Source organism: Alosa alosa, chromosome 19 (genome assembly GCF_017589495.1).
Source record: "Alosa alosa isolate M-15738 ecotype Scorff River chromosome 19, AALO_Geno_1.1, whole genome shotgun sequence".
NCBI lineage: Eukaryota > Metazoa > Chordata > Actinopteri > Clupeiformes > Clupeidae > Alosa > Alosa alosa.
Genome location: NC_063207.1, coordinates 1 through 15,000, shown reverse-complemented (window position 1 = coordinate 15,000; position 15,000 = coordinate 1). Strand labels below are relative to the sequence as shown.

General features: G+C 39.7%; 1 protein-coding gene across 1 annotated transcript in view; it reads left to right on the top strand.

The window, feature by feature from the left end:
* myo10 (myosin X) overlaps positions 1 to 14,994 on the top strand; it is a gene marked incomplete at its 3' end in the record, with an annotated part of 112,684 nt that extends 97,690 nt beyond the window's left edge. The window contains exons 31-36 of the mRNA XM_048228208.1: positions 3,401 to 3,456; positions 3,872 to 4,014; positions 9,215 to 9,388; positions 10,552 to 10,709; positions 11,306 to 11,417; positions 14,774 to 14,994. Of these exons, the coding sequence (XP_048084165.1) occupies positions 3,401 to 3,456; positions 3,872 to 4,014; positions 9,215 to 9,388; positions 10,552 to 10,709; positions 11,306 to 11,417; positions 14,774 to 14,994 (864 nt within the window). The remainder of the gene's footprint in view (positions 1 to 3,400; positions 3,457 to 3,871; positions 4,015 to 9,214; positions 9,389 to 10,551; positions 10,710 to 11,305; positions 11,418 to 14,773) is intronic.
* Between the last annotated feature and the right edge of the window lie 6 nt (positions 14,995 to 15,000).

The following is a 15,000-nucleotide window of genomic DNA, read 5'->3' as shown; positions in this document are numbered from 1 at the left end:
TTAACACACACACAAACATTGTATATGGAATTGATATTAGCATAGTCTGCTAATCACGGCTAAGGCCCAAGTGACATTACATGACACTGGGTGGCCAGCTATTGGGGAAAAAAGGACATCATTTTGCCCGGAAAACATTGATTCATTGAATTCTTGAATTTCCCCTGGGGGATCAATGAAGTATCTATCTATCTATGGTTACAATACGCTTCAGAAGCTTACAATACACTTTACTATCTGATGCACACACACACATAAAGACACATACACAAACACACACATAAAGACTTTAGGCACACACACACTTCACTATGCTATGTCCTTTTATATCTTTATATCTCATCTTGACTGTTGCTGTTAGTCTCTGTCTTGTCCCTCAATTGAGTGTCGGGGTGTTGTATGTTACTTTGTACTTATGGTTTCTATGGTAACTGCCTAGGGACATCCGATGAAAACTAGCTGCATTTATGGTTTCTATGGTAACTGCCTAGTAGTGCTGGGTGGTATACCGGTTCACACCGTAGACCGGTGTAAATGTTGCTGTTGATTACACAACGTTTGGAACGCTGCACCGCGCAACAGTGTTTCAGACGGGACTTTTTTCACACGCACGCATGGTGCAACTGCGAGGCATAGTTATAGGGTAAACACAAAACACCTTAAGTTTTTCCCCTTAAGTATGACCTTTAAGGCTTAATTTCTCCTTAGGTAAGGGGTTTATTCAAGGGTGTTGCACAGGATACCTTAAATTGTTTCTTTAGTTAAGGAAAAACGTTAAGGGACTGCATTGAAAGGGATTTACACGAAAATTAAATTGAGATTGTTCAACAGCTGTAACTAGCTGGCTAGTAGGTGATGTCGTTCGTTAGCAACCCACCGAACACAGTGAAGTTTAATGATCTTATTATTCATCTCACTTTAAGAATATTCGCTGAAATTATCCAGGTAGCAAGTAAAGCATGTTATAGACAGGAACTGAGCAATACTAGCTGGCTAGTTAGAAATTATCCTGACTGTCATCAGTGCACCAAAACGAAATTTTTTTGTTAATGTTTTGCCTAGCGAACTGAACCGAAGCTCATGGCAGGCCACATAAAGTTAAAGTTAGCCTACCACTAACGTCATGTAAACCACACAATAACAATAAGGCATGTTTCTGATAGGCCTATTTGACAGAGTATATATAATTTTCAAAAAAGTGTAATTATTGCAAGTTGCACTACTTTTTGTATTGGTTTTAAGATGTTTGTGAAATTTGCACAGTAAAAGTTCTGTATTTTGAATGTAATTGTCTTTGCATTCTGATTAGATTCTTCATTAGAATCATGAGTGGCTCTTTGTAAACAGCATCATTTTCTGGGGCCATGCAAAACTGCATTACCACTAGTGTGACGTTATTCTACATCATGACAGTAAAATAGACCATCCTTAGTCAATGTACTGCAGCAATTCCTCTCTCAACCTGTAGAAAATGCTGTGAACATCTGATTATGCATGAAAAAAAAATACCGTCATATACCGTGAAACCGTAAGAATTTTGAAAAATACCGTGATATACATTTTTGGTCATACCGCCCAGCACTACTGCCTAGGGACAGCAGATGAAAACTAGCTGTTCTGGCATATTTACATTGTGTATTTTATACTGATCTCCCTAAAAATGTACTGCCCCTACTAAATAAACATGTACACAAATAAATAAATAAATAAATAAATAAAAGTGTACTACTCCTATTAAATAAATAAATAAATTAATGAATAAATAAAACTAAATACACAAATAAATATATATATATAACTATGTACTGCCCCTACTAAATACACAAATAAATAAATAAATATGTACTGCCCCTACTAAATACACAAATAAATAAATAAATAAATATGTACTGCCCCTACTAAATACACAAATAAATAAATAAATATGTACTGCCCCTACTAAATACACAAACAAACAAATAAATAAATATGTACCACTCCTATTAAATAAATAAATAAATGAATAAATAAAACTAAATACACAAATAAATATATATATATAACTATGTACTGCCCCTACTAAATACACAAATAAATAAATAAATACACAAACAAACAAATAAATAAATATGTACTGCCCCTACTAAATACACAAATAAATAAATAAATATGTACTGCCCCTACTAAATACACAAAAATAAATAAATAAATAAATATGTACTGCCCCTACTAAATACACAAATAAATAAATAAATATGTACTGCCCCTACTAAATACACAAACAAACAAATAAATAAATATGTACTGCCCCTACTAAATACACAAATAAATAAATACACAAATAAATAAATAAATAAAAGTGTACTACTCCTATTAAATAAATAAATAAATTCATGAATAAATAAAACTAAATACACAAATAAATATATATATATATAACTATGTACTGCCCCTACTAAATACACAAATAAATAAATAAATACACAAACAAACAAATAAATAAATATGTACTGCCCCTACTAAATACACAAATAAATAAATAAATATGTACTGCCCCTACTAAATACACAAATAAATAAATAAATAAATAAATAAATAAATATGTGCTGCCCCTACTAAATACACACATAAATAAATAAATATGTACTGCCCCTACTAAATACACAAATAAATAAATAAATATGTACTGCCCCTACTAAATACACAAATAAATACACAAACAAACAAATAAATAAATATGTACTGCCCCTACTAAATACACAAATAAATAAATATGTACTGCCCCTACTAAATACACAAATAAATAAATATGTACTGCCCCTACTAAATACACACATAAATAAATAAATATGTACTGCCCCTACTAAATACACAAATAAATAAATAAATATGTACTGCCCCTACTAAATACACAAATAAATAAATAAATAAATATGTACTGCCCCTACTAAATACACAAATAAATAAATAAATATGTACTGCCCCTACTAAATACACAAATAAATAAATATGTACTGCCCCTACTAAATACACAAATAAATAACTATGTACTGTCCCTACTAAATACACAAATAAATACATATGTACTGCCCCTACTAAATACACAAATAAATAAATAAATAAATATGTACTGCCCCTACTAAATGCACAAATAAATAAATAGATAAATATGTACTGCCCCTACTAAATACACAAATAAATAAATAAATATGTACTGCCCCTACTAAATACACAAATAAATAAATAAATAAATAAATAAATAAATAAATAAATATGTACTGCCCCTACTAAATACACAAATAAATAAATAAATAAATAAATATGTACTGCCCCTACTAAATGCACAAATAAATCAAATAGATAAAAGTGTCTTTGTTGCTTTTTCTCCCTCTGACCTCGATTCTCTGTTCATCTCCATCAGGGATCTCTGGATGTTGGGATGATAGACTCCGTCTGTGCTTGTGACGCTCCAGATAGGTAGCAAACGCACACACACGCACAAAAAGAAACGCACACACATTAAGCCCAACTTAACACACACGCACAAAAAGAAACACACACACATTAAGCCCAACTTAACACACACGCACAAAAAGAAACACACACACATTAAGCCCAACTTAACACACACGCACAAAAAGAAACACACACACATTAAGCCCAACTTAACACACACACACACAAAGAAACACACACACATTAAGCCCAACTTAACACACACGCACAAAAAGAAACACACACACATTAAGCCCAACTGAACCCTGACCTTTTCTAGCCTCAACCTCCTCTTGCCCCTAACCCCAAACTATTCTAACTATTCACCTCTCTTTGCCCCCAACCTCTCCTGACCCCTGACCTGTGACCCCTGACCCTGCTGTGCTGCCCCCTGCAGGCCGTTCTCGTTCGTGCTGCAGTTCTCCCAGCGGCTGCTGGAGTGCCGCGCTGACAGCGCAGAGGAGATGCACCACTGGATCACACTGCTGCAGCGCAGCAAAGGAGACGCCAGGGTCCAGGGCCAGGAGTTCCTGATGAGAGGTACACACACACACACACACACACACACACACACACACACACAGTTACTGTTGTTTTTTAGCGAGAGCTGTTGAGGGCTTTAGGTTTTATCATGACATTCCTCATCATCATAACAGCTGTTTTTTACTAATGTTTATCATCATCACAACAGCTAATGTTTTTTACTAATGTTCAGTGTTGGGAACGTTACTTTAAAAAAGTAATTAGTTATAGTTACTCACTACTTGTTCCAAAAAGTTAGTAACTGAATTACTCTATGATAAGAGTAACTCGTTACCAGGGAAAGCAACTATTTGCGTTACTGTTACAAAAAAAAAGTTGCTATATGTCAAAGATTTTGGATTTTTTTGTGCTTTTTAAGCAGCCAGTTGAAATGAGTAGAACTGACAGGTGTTTGTAGGCTACATAACTTTCAATATTTATTAGATAGATAGATAGATAGATAGATAGATAGACACTTTATTGATCCCCAAGGGGAAATTCAAGATATTGCACATCGACAGACCTACAGTGGGTCCCAGTTAAAATTGACACTTCATTCACGATCATGGTGAATGGTGAAATGTAAGTACAACTGCAGCCGCTTGGGGGCAGCATAGTCCGCTGTGGAGTTCCACGGTCGAACCAGACGGGCGATTCGACAGCAAGGGCTGTGATTGGCCGAAGTTTTCAGTGCGCTTTCTGTGTTTTAGCAGCCCCTGCAACATGCTAGTCCACTGTAGCCTAAGCCTTGTACATAATGTTAAACATAGTTTTGGATTCAGTGGCAAGATTTCTTGATTGTACAGTGTCTGTCTCTCAGTAATGTTTTAAAATGAGAGCTTCATCCAGCTGGCAGTAGGCTACTTTGTCGGTAGTCATGAGAAGTTCGCTTGCTAACAGAACATAAATATGCTGCCCAGAAACCTTGTGAATAGTTCTGATTTCTTTTACTACACTAACGAGGTTGAAATATAGACTTTGCCTACAGCATCTCCTTAACAGTAATGTTAACAAAATGACAGCATTCATATGACAAAGAAAACGAATTCGGTCACTCAAGACTGTGCCACAGCAACCAGTGTAGGCTACAGTCCTACCCAATAGGCCTACTCAAGCAGATAGCGTTGTTCTGACGGTCGAGTGGGTTAATACACGATTTCCAGAACAGGTCTGCAACTTTCAGGCAGTTCTGAGTTCGAATCAAGGCAGGAGCAGAGCTATATAAAGGCCTAGGCCTATTGTTATCATTTTTTGCAAGGTGTTGCTCCTGGCAATACTTGTTTATAAGACGCTTGGTGATTAATTGATAGCTGTTTTGGGACACGCTAAACGCTCTTTATAATGAGCGATCCGGGGAGTAAAACGACTGTTACGCTGTTACAACTGTAGGTTACAAATGATTGCAATACAAAAAATATGCTGTTAGTTTAGTTAATTTTGTGATGTTTTGCACTTTTGCCTCATGTGTTTTCAGGTTTGAGGGCTTTTTTGGCAAGATTGTCCTTGGTTAGACTCTGCATATGTTATTTCTCCGATGGAAAATAAAGTAAATTTTCACACACGCCTGTTATTAGTTCAATAACAAGTGTTGCTTGTTAAAACATGTGACTAGTGAAACTCAAATGATTTTAGAAATATTTAGCCAAAGTTGTAGGTGTGAAGCTAGATGTTTCTAATTTTCTTTATTCTTTAGTAGTAGAATTAAAACTTTGACTAACGCTTCGATGTTCGTTAGTCAAAAACATCGACACATCGAAATGTTAGTCAAAGTTTAATAATGTTCTGCACCTTTACTAAAGAATAAAGAAAATTAAGAAGACATCTGAGCTGCACCGCCTCTCTCTCTAAAATATCTGTCCTGGCCTGGTTGCAACGGATTGTGGCCAAACGACAGAAGCGCTGAGAACCCTCCTTTGTCTACCAAAAGTAAAGTTATTTAGGCCCTCGCGACTCCCCACCGCTTGTGAAAGAAGGGATGGGGGAGGGGGCTTAACATGAAAAAGCTTAATGTCACAAAACGGCAACGAAGTCGCTTTTAGGCTACAGGCATTCATAATGGTAGGCTACAGGAAGTGGGGAGGGGTATGGGATGACCAGAGCCGTTATCATCGCCTTTCCAGGCACACAGCTCGTTATATAGCCTATCGACTGCCTTAACAGATAGGCTTTTGCTTTTGGGTTTGGCCTTACAGCTTAACTCAATGCTCTTGTTGCTTGCAGTTTGTTAAATAAAGCGATGCAAATTACATTATTTATTTCTGATTAATTGCGTATGTATTTTGTATTTGTATACAATTGTATGTACAATTGTAAATGTATACAAAAAATACAAAAATGTATTTTGCAACATTTGCTTGTTAGGCTGGGCTACTGTCAATGTCCTGTACAGGTCAATGTTCAACAATTGCTGGTGTAGGCCTAGGCTATTAATCAATTAGGGACTGTTCGCTATTTATTTAATTAAGGGGCTACCGGAGGAGTTTTGGGAGCTGCGAAGTCAAAAAAGACGGATCCCTCCCTCGCCAGCAAGAATTTTTTTCTATGACCCGCCAAAGTGATTGAGAAAAAACGCATGACCCTCCCCAGTCCCAACAATTTATTGATGCCTTTAGGCTACTGGGTCAATTTGGGAGCTTGCATGCTACGACTCCTTCCTTGAAATGCCTTGAAAAGGCTGTCGCTTGCACAATTTCACAAAAATCACCGACCTAAAACAAACCTGTCAACTTTTCCCCGGTTTATCAAGCAGATTTTAACTTTTTCCTCGCTGTCTTAGGGGAGGGGAGCTGCAGGGCCGCCGCAAGGGGATGCGAGGCCCTGTGCGAACTTGACAGATGCAAGGCCCTTTTCACTTACGTGCATGAAATCATGCGATAGCTTCCTTTAAAGTTCGGAAAGCTTCATCTTTTTAAGTTTTAAGTGCAGTGGCCCCTATCTGCCCCTTTGGAATTATATCTCGAGCCTATTATAAGGTCCAGTGCTATGTCCTGGGATTCGATGTGCTCAAAAAAAGAAAAGAAAAACACTTTTTATAGATGGTTATGAGGAGCATGTGAGAGAAAATTTGATGATCATTGATCGTTGTTTTGGGACGCTAAGCCTTTTCCATAGGCGCCAGTGAAGGAGATCAAGAATGACCATTTTTTTTATACTTAAAATATTTCTTAACTACAAAAACTCAGTGTCTAAAAACTCAGTGTCATTCAGACTCAACCCTCTTGTTGTTTTATTATGTTTTTCGTTGTCGCTTGAATTGGCAAGCAGGCATGTTAAAAGGCAATTTAAGTGAAATGTCTACAGTAGGCCTACAACATGCTGTTAGGCTGGGCTACTGTCAATGTAATTTGTACAGGTAAATGTTCAACAATTGCTGGTGTACAGGTTATATAATCAATTAGCTAAATCATTTGTCCAGCTGTTTAAACATTTTTTCGTGCTACATTCAAACGCAAAAGGTGCTTTGATATATTTTTCGCTTGAACGTTGGCAAGCAGGCATGCTTTGGTTGCAATGAATGAGGATAATTGCTTTTTTTTGCATTATTTTGAATATGACTCGCCCAGTCTCAACAGCACGCACTTTTTCCACACGCCTAAGTTCTAACACACATAGGCCTATCCCTCTCGCTTTCTCTCATCCCTGCACACGGTGCTTTAAAGGAGCTGCACCATTTTACAACAATTGCATCTACATTTTCATATTAGAATGGGTTGTCAAGTGTGTTTAAACTACCGTGGATCAATTTAAGTTCCCGTGCCCCGCTAAGGCCATGGAAGCAGTAAGTCAGTCGTGATCAAAAATAGTAGTGGCACCCAAGTGACACCTTTTGTGGTTGTTTGTGTCAACTGCAGTTTGTGCCATTTCTGCTGAGAAAATGGGGTGCGTGATTCATGAAGAAACCCGTCCAAACTTAACAAACTTAACGGGGACCCACTGTATGGTAGACTTCAGCCTGTGTCATAGGTTTTTGTTGTGAGGCAGAAAGATCTAGCTTTGCTGCTTGGAGGACTTTGTTCGAAGTCCTTCTTTGCTAGTTGATGGCGAAGCTATCATCTGTGGTGGAGGTATCGGTGTTTTTGGCCACTAGGTTTAGATGCGTGTGTGAGATGCTTCATTAAATTAGACTTGCTTACAACAAATGTCGACAAAGGCTTTGCTCCTGGACATAATGTACACATTACATGCATGTTCTTGCCTTGATGAATTTGAAGTAGTGCTTATATCTCCACCTTGAAAAGGCCAACTTTTCAGATTGCTCCTGACCTCTGCTGTTTCGTCGAATCTCTATTTTAGCGGTTGCGTGTGTGTGTGTGGCAAGTGTGCTGGCAAGTGTGTAAAAACACTGGCTCTGATTGGCTATCATGAAACATGACTCTGCCTTAGCCAATCATAATCGCTTACATCGTTATTAACCCAGGGTGCGTTCGGATTACACAGTTTATTCAATCAATGCATAGTAACGCACCGCATTTTACGTCCAGTAACGTTAACGGCGTTGTAACAACGGGAAAAGTAATTAGTTAGTTAACCCCGTTAGTGAAAAAATAACGTTGTTACCTAACGCCGTTCTTTTAAACGGCGTTATTCCAAACACTGCTAATGTTTATCATCATCATAACAGCTAATGTTTTTTACTAATGTTTATCATCATCATAACAGCTAACTAGCTGTTTTTTACTAATGTTTATCATCATCATAAGAGCTAATGTTTTTTACTAATGTTTATCATCATCATAACAGTTAATGTTTATTTGCTAATGTTTATCATCATCATAACAGCTAATGTTTTTACTAATGTTTATCATCATCATAATGTTTTTTACTAATGCTTATCATCATCATAACAGCTAATGTTTTTTACTAATGTTTATCATCATCATAACAGCTAATGTTTATCATCATCATAACAGCTGTTTTTTACTAATGTTTATCATCATCATAATCGCTAATGTTTTTTACTAATGTTTATCATCATCATAACGGCTAACTAGCTGTTTTTAACTAATGTTTATCATCATCATAACAGCTAACTAGCTGTTTTTAACTAATGTTTGTGTGATGTAAACAAAGTGTTGTTTGTGTTTTGTTTTTATTTCCTCTCCCTCCCTCTCTCTCTCCCTCTCTCCCTCCTTCCCTCCTCTCTCTCCATCACTCCCTCCATCTCTCTCCCTCCCTCTCTCCTTCTCTCTCTCTCTCTCCCTCCTCTCTCTCTCTCCAGGTTGGCTGTATAAGGAGTGGTCAGGGGGCGTGGCTAAGCAGCTGCGTCGGCGATGGTTTGTTTTGACTCACGCCTCCCTCGATGAGTACAGCAGCAGCCAATCAAACGCCCCGAAACGCTCCTCCCTGCTGCTCACCAGCCTGTGCACCATCACACACACACACGCTCCCTCAGGTACACACACACACGCGCGCGCGCGAACACACACACACATGCGCACACGCACACACACATACAGGAACACACACACACTCCCTCAGGTACACACACACACACACACACACACACACACGCCCTCAGGTACTCACACACACACACACACACACACACACACACACACGAACACACACACACATGCGCACATGCACACACACATACAGGAACACACACACACTCCCTCAGGTACACACACACACACACACACACACACACACACACACACACACACGCCCTCAGGTACTCACACACACACACACACACACACACACACACACACACTCGCTCCCTCAGGTACTCACACACACACACACACGCTCCCTCAGGTACACACACACACACACACACACATACACACACAAACACACATGCTCCCTCAGGTACACACACACACACAAACACACACACACACACACAAGGGTACATAAAGCATTGCTTATGCCACACAGTCCAATACCACAAACGTACATGCATAGCCCTGCCAGTCTTAGCCTAGGTCACTGATCTTTGCAAGGAGGGGTTGATATTTAGTCATTATTCACAAAAGGCTATGTCCATATACAGATGATAAACACAGCCCACATCAAGGGCTAGCACCTCCTTTCTATCTGTATCCACAAGCACAACATCAGGAGTGTTACAAAACATCATCAGAGCTGTTGAACCAGTCTGGTATTACGCGTACTAATGTCCAAAGCATGTCTCTGCTGCATTAACAGAACTAGCAATAATATCAACAATACGTTTAGTACTAATGTCCAATGTACTAATGTCTCTGCTGCATTAACAATGGCAGTTACAATGGGCGAGATGTTTAGCAAGATGTTTAAGATTCTAAATTGCCATGGTGTGGCACGGCACTGCAGGTCAAGTATGCGCGCACACATACACACACACACACACATGTAAACACACACCATCACAAACACACACACGCTCCTTCAGGTACGTACACACACACACAAACACATGCACACACACACAGGAGCACACACACACACACACACACACACACACACACACACACATGCATTCTAGGTGACTGTGCGGTAGCAGTTCATGGTTGGCGGCAGGAGTGTGTTGTCATCTCTGAACCGTGTGTGTGTGTGTGTGTTTTTTAGGTGACTGGGCAGTAGCAGTGTATGGGCGACGGCAGGAGTGTGTTCTTGTGTTTAAGCTTCAGAGTGAAGCTCAGAGGTGGGCGGCGGCTGTCCAGGATGTGATTGACAGCAAACCTCCAGTAGAAACACACACACAACAGCTACTGCTGAACATCAAGGCACACACACACACACACAACACACACACACACACAACAGCTACTGCTGAACATCAAGGTACACACACACACACAACACACAACAGCTACTGCTGAACATCAAGGTATACACACACACACAACAGCTACTGCTGAACATCAAGGTACACACACACACAACACAGAAACACACACACACAACCCAAATCCCCATGAGTAATGTGAGCTCTTTGGCAAATTAGATGGACAAGCATGAGGTGCTGACAAGAATTTTCCATGGTTTTTGTGTATGGATATTTGCTTGGGTGTGTGTGTGTGTGTGTACACGTGTGTGTGTGTGTGTGTGTGTACTCGTGTGTGTGTGTGTGTGTACACGTGTGTGTGTGTGTGTACACGTGTGTGTGTGTGTGTGTGTGTACACGTGTGTGTGTGTACACGTATGTGTGTGTGTGTGTGTGTGTGTGTGTGTGTGTACACGGTGTGTGTGTGTGTGTGTGCACGTGTGTGTGTGTACACATGTACGTGTGTGTGTACACGTGTGTGTGTGTGTGTGTGTGTGTACACGTGGTGTGTGTGTGTGTGTGTGTGTGTACATGTGTGTGTGTGTGTGTGTGTAGGAGAACAGTCTAAATTCGGAGCTGGTGGAGCAGATCTACCTCAGGAACCCCTTGTTGCGCTACAGCAAACACTCCTTACGCACACCACTGCTGGCCCTGCCATACGGACCAGGTAATCTCACACACACACACACACACACACACACACACACACGTGTACAATAACAATACATAATAACACATCATTACATGTGTACACACACACACATGTGTACACACACACACACATACATACATACATACAGAAACACATGTGCACACGCACGCACGCACACACACACATGTACACACACACACAATATCATCACACGATCATCGTGATACACACACACATCATTTGTATACACACACAAACACAGACGCATACACACACACACAAACACACACACGCACACACGTACACACACACAGATATACGTGTACACACACACAAACACACACACACACACACACACACACACACACACACACACACAAATACACACACACAGACATATGAGTACTAGGGCTGTCAAAATAACTGATTAATTTCAATTAATTAATTTGAAAAAATAACTGATTAAAAAAATAGCGCAGATTAATCGATTCCGTATGACCTTTGTCCCCGAACCGTTCTAGTCAGTAACCATTAGACTGTAAAATGAAGCAGAGAGAAGAAAATGTGCTGCCTAGATCATTGATTGGAACATTTACTTTCCAAAAACGTCCTGATGGTGTTGATAAAAATAAAGTGTTGATTAAAAATAAAGTCCTCTGCAATGTCTGCAGCAAGGAATTTGCATATCACCGGAGTTCGTCAACTCTAAAGTCGCACATCAATGCAAAGAAATAGTGTTGACATTGAGGGAAGTGTTGGTTATATCTGTGGGCTGATAGGCCTTGTATGTGAAAAAAAACCTTCTTCCCGCAGCACTTTTGAATTTATTTCCTCAGCATATTAGGTCATGTCATAGATTATTATGGCCATTATTTGAACAGTGAAAATAATAATAAAAGAGTTTTTGAACTTTAATGTCACTAATGTTTATTATTCAATGATTCATTTAAATATTTAAAATACTTTCACAGCAATAATTATATATCGGAACTCTCCCTATTACCGTCGGTCCCGTATTTCCACCGTCTTGCGTAGATGTGTCACTTAATATCCATTTCTATACAAACCAAGACGGCGGACTCCTATAGAAACGCAAGCACCCACACCATAGGTGTATCTAAATTAGCTATGTACCAAAATGACATTTTACCGTGACTAAGAGCTGTAAACAGTGTTGTAAGGTTGGCGTGGTACACAACCGCTTTGAGCTCCAGGGAATTTTAATTTCATGACAAGAATTCTCGCTCTAACCGCTCATGTGCCTTTGAAACGGCGTAAAATAGGCTACCCATCAGGCCAGCACTATAACTCTGGAGCTGGTAAACAAAATCGGATATTTCAGGCAGTAAATGCTCCCCTAAGAACCAAACCAGATTTTGTTCAAATCTACACACCTATGGCTACTGAAAATGTAAGGTTCATTTAGCAAATGTTATTTTGAAGTGTTAAAAAACATTGTTGTTTTAGAATTTCTGAACAAAAGTGGTGATAATTGGGGGTGTTACGATATGTGATTAATTTAATTTTAATCGATTGACAGCCCTAATGTGTACACACACACATAATATGTTTGTGTGTGTGTACACATTACACAAACACAGACGTACACACACACACACACACACACACATTCACTACTGTTGGCTCTACTAGGGCTGTGTATTGGCAAGGACCTCACGATACGATATGCGTCACAATTAGGGTTGGGCACGGAAAACACGGTTCTAATATGGCACCGGTGCTGACGCAAACGGTAGTAACTGCATCGAATAACAACGTGGATTTCGGTGCCTCATTTCGCGCTTAAATCGCTTTTTTTTTTTTTTTTTTTTTTTTAATACGAGGCATCACTGCATGTCATGCGCCATCTCTAACGTCTTGCTCTGATTGCAACACATCCAGATACAGTTAGCTAACATAATAAACACTGAATGTATAAACCAGAAGGGTGCACCACATAGGCGAGTGGGCAGTGTTTGACAGCTTGCGGAGCCCAAAAGCCGACATCAATGAGCTCCTGTCAAAATCTAGCAGTGGGCCTAATACAATAATAACAAGCAAAAGGCTATGAAACAACATCAACAGTATACGTTACACAATATCCTTGCTAATGCGCTAGCTGGCATTTATTTGAAATGTTATTAGAAAAGTTGTAAGGTGAAAACTTTATTTCACAGTGTGTTCTAAACAACATAATGGCATTATATTAATCTTTCGTGTGCATGAGGCCCATATAGCATCACAGTGAATATGAAGATCATGTTAAAAGTTAGCTGGCAAAAAAACATAAATATGTAGATTACATACCTGATGTCACTAAGCTGTCAAAGAGGCTACGGAACCATCTCCGTTATCGCTAATTAAACTCAGCTGACTGGTGTTAGCGCTTAGCCATAGTTGCTGTTAAATGCCTACTAGCGCTGGGAATTTAAACACTTCAACCCCGACATGTAGCCTAACATGTTCAAAGCTATTGCGTGTTATGGAGGAAGACATGACATTTCTTGAAGCATTTTGGAACACACTGAATTAACTAGGGAAAGTAGAGTCCATGTTAGATTAGCTTGCTTGCAAATGCCGTTGTCCATGACCTGGCAGTTCTATGGCAAGTGGTTTTTAACATACCTTATGGCAAACCACCTACACTGGGTAAACTTGAAAGCAGAGCTTACCATTGTGTGTGCATCCATGGCAAGCTGTTTCAACATTTAAATGTAGGCTATTATACGCAATGAGATATTGATAGTAAATTGAATATAACAGTTCAATGTTATGTTCAAATTTGTCTTATCAATAAAAAAAGTAATTCATGACCATTTTAATATAAAACAAAGTACTGGTTCGGCAAACGCGTTTGGCACCGGGCATCGCTTGAAAGTATCGATTTAGCACCGGTGTCGGATAAATCCCAAACGATACCTGCCAACCCTAGTCCGGCGATACATAAGGTCCCACGATACATATATATAACGCATTATTTGTGATACAATACATTAATCTGAATTTGTGTGTGTGTGTATGTGTGGGTATGTGCATGTGTGTGTGTGCATGTGTGTGTGTGTTTGCATGTGTGTGTGTGTGTGTGCATGTGTGTGTATGCATGTGTGTGCGCGCATATGTGTGTGTGCATATGTGTGTTATTATTCTTGCGTGCATGCATATGTGTGTGTGTGTGCATGTGTGTGTGTGCAAAATGTGTGCGTGCATATGTGCGTGCGCGCATGATAGTGTGTCACGTGTGTGTGTGCATATTGTGTGTGTGTGTGTGTGTGTGTGTGTGTGTGTGCGTATGTTGTGTTTCTGTGTGTGCGCATGTGTGTATGCATGTGTGTGTGCATATGTGTGTGTTATGTGATTGTATGTTTCTGTAGTGGAGAGGCGTGGTCATAGGCGGGGCTCGCTTCACTCTGAAGCTCTGAAGATGTTTGATTCGCTGCTGCAGCTGGAGGGCGTGGCCAACCCTGTGTCAGCCATTCAGGGGCTGCTGCAGACCGCCTGGGAGCTCCGCCCACTCAGGGAGGAGCTTGTCTGTCAGCTGCTCAAGCAGACTAGTGGAGACGCCGCCCCATTAAGCAACTGGCAAATCATAGATGCGTCT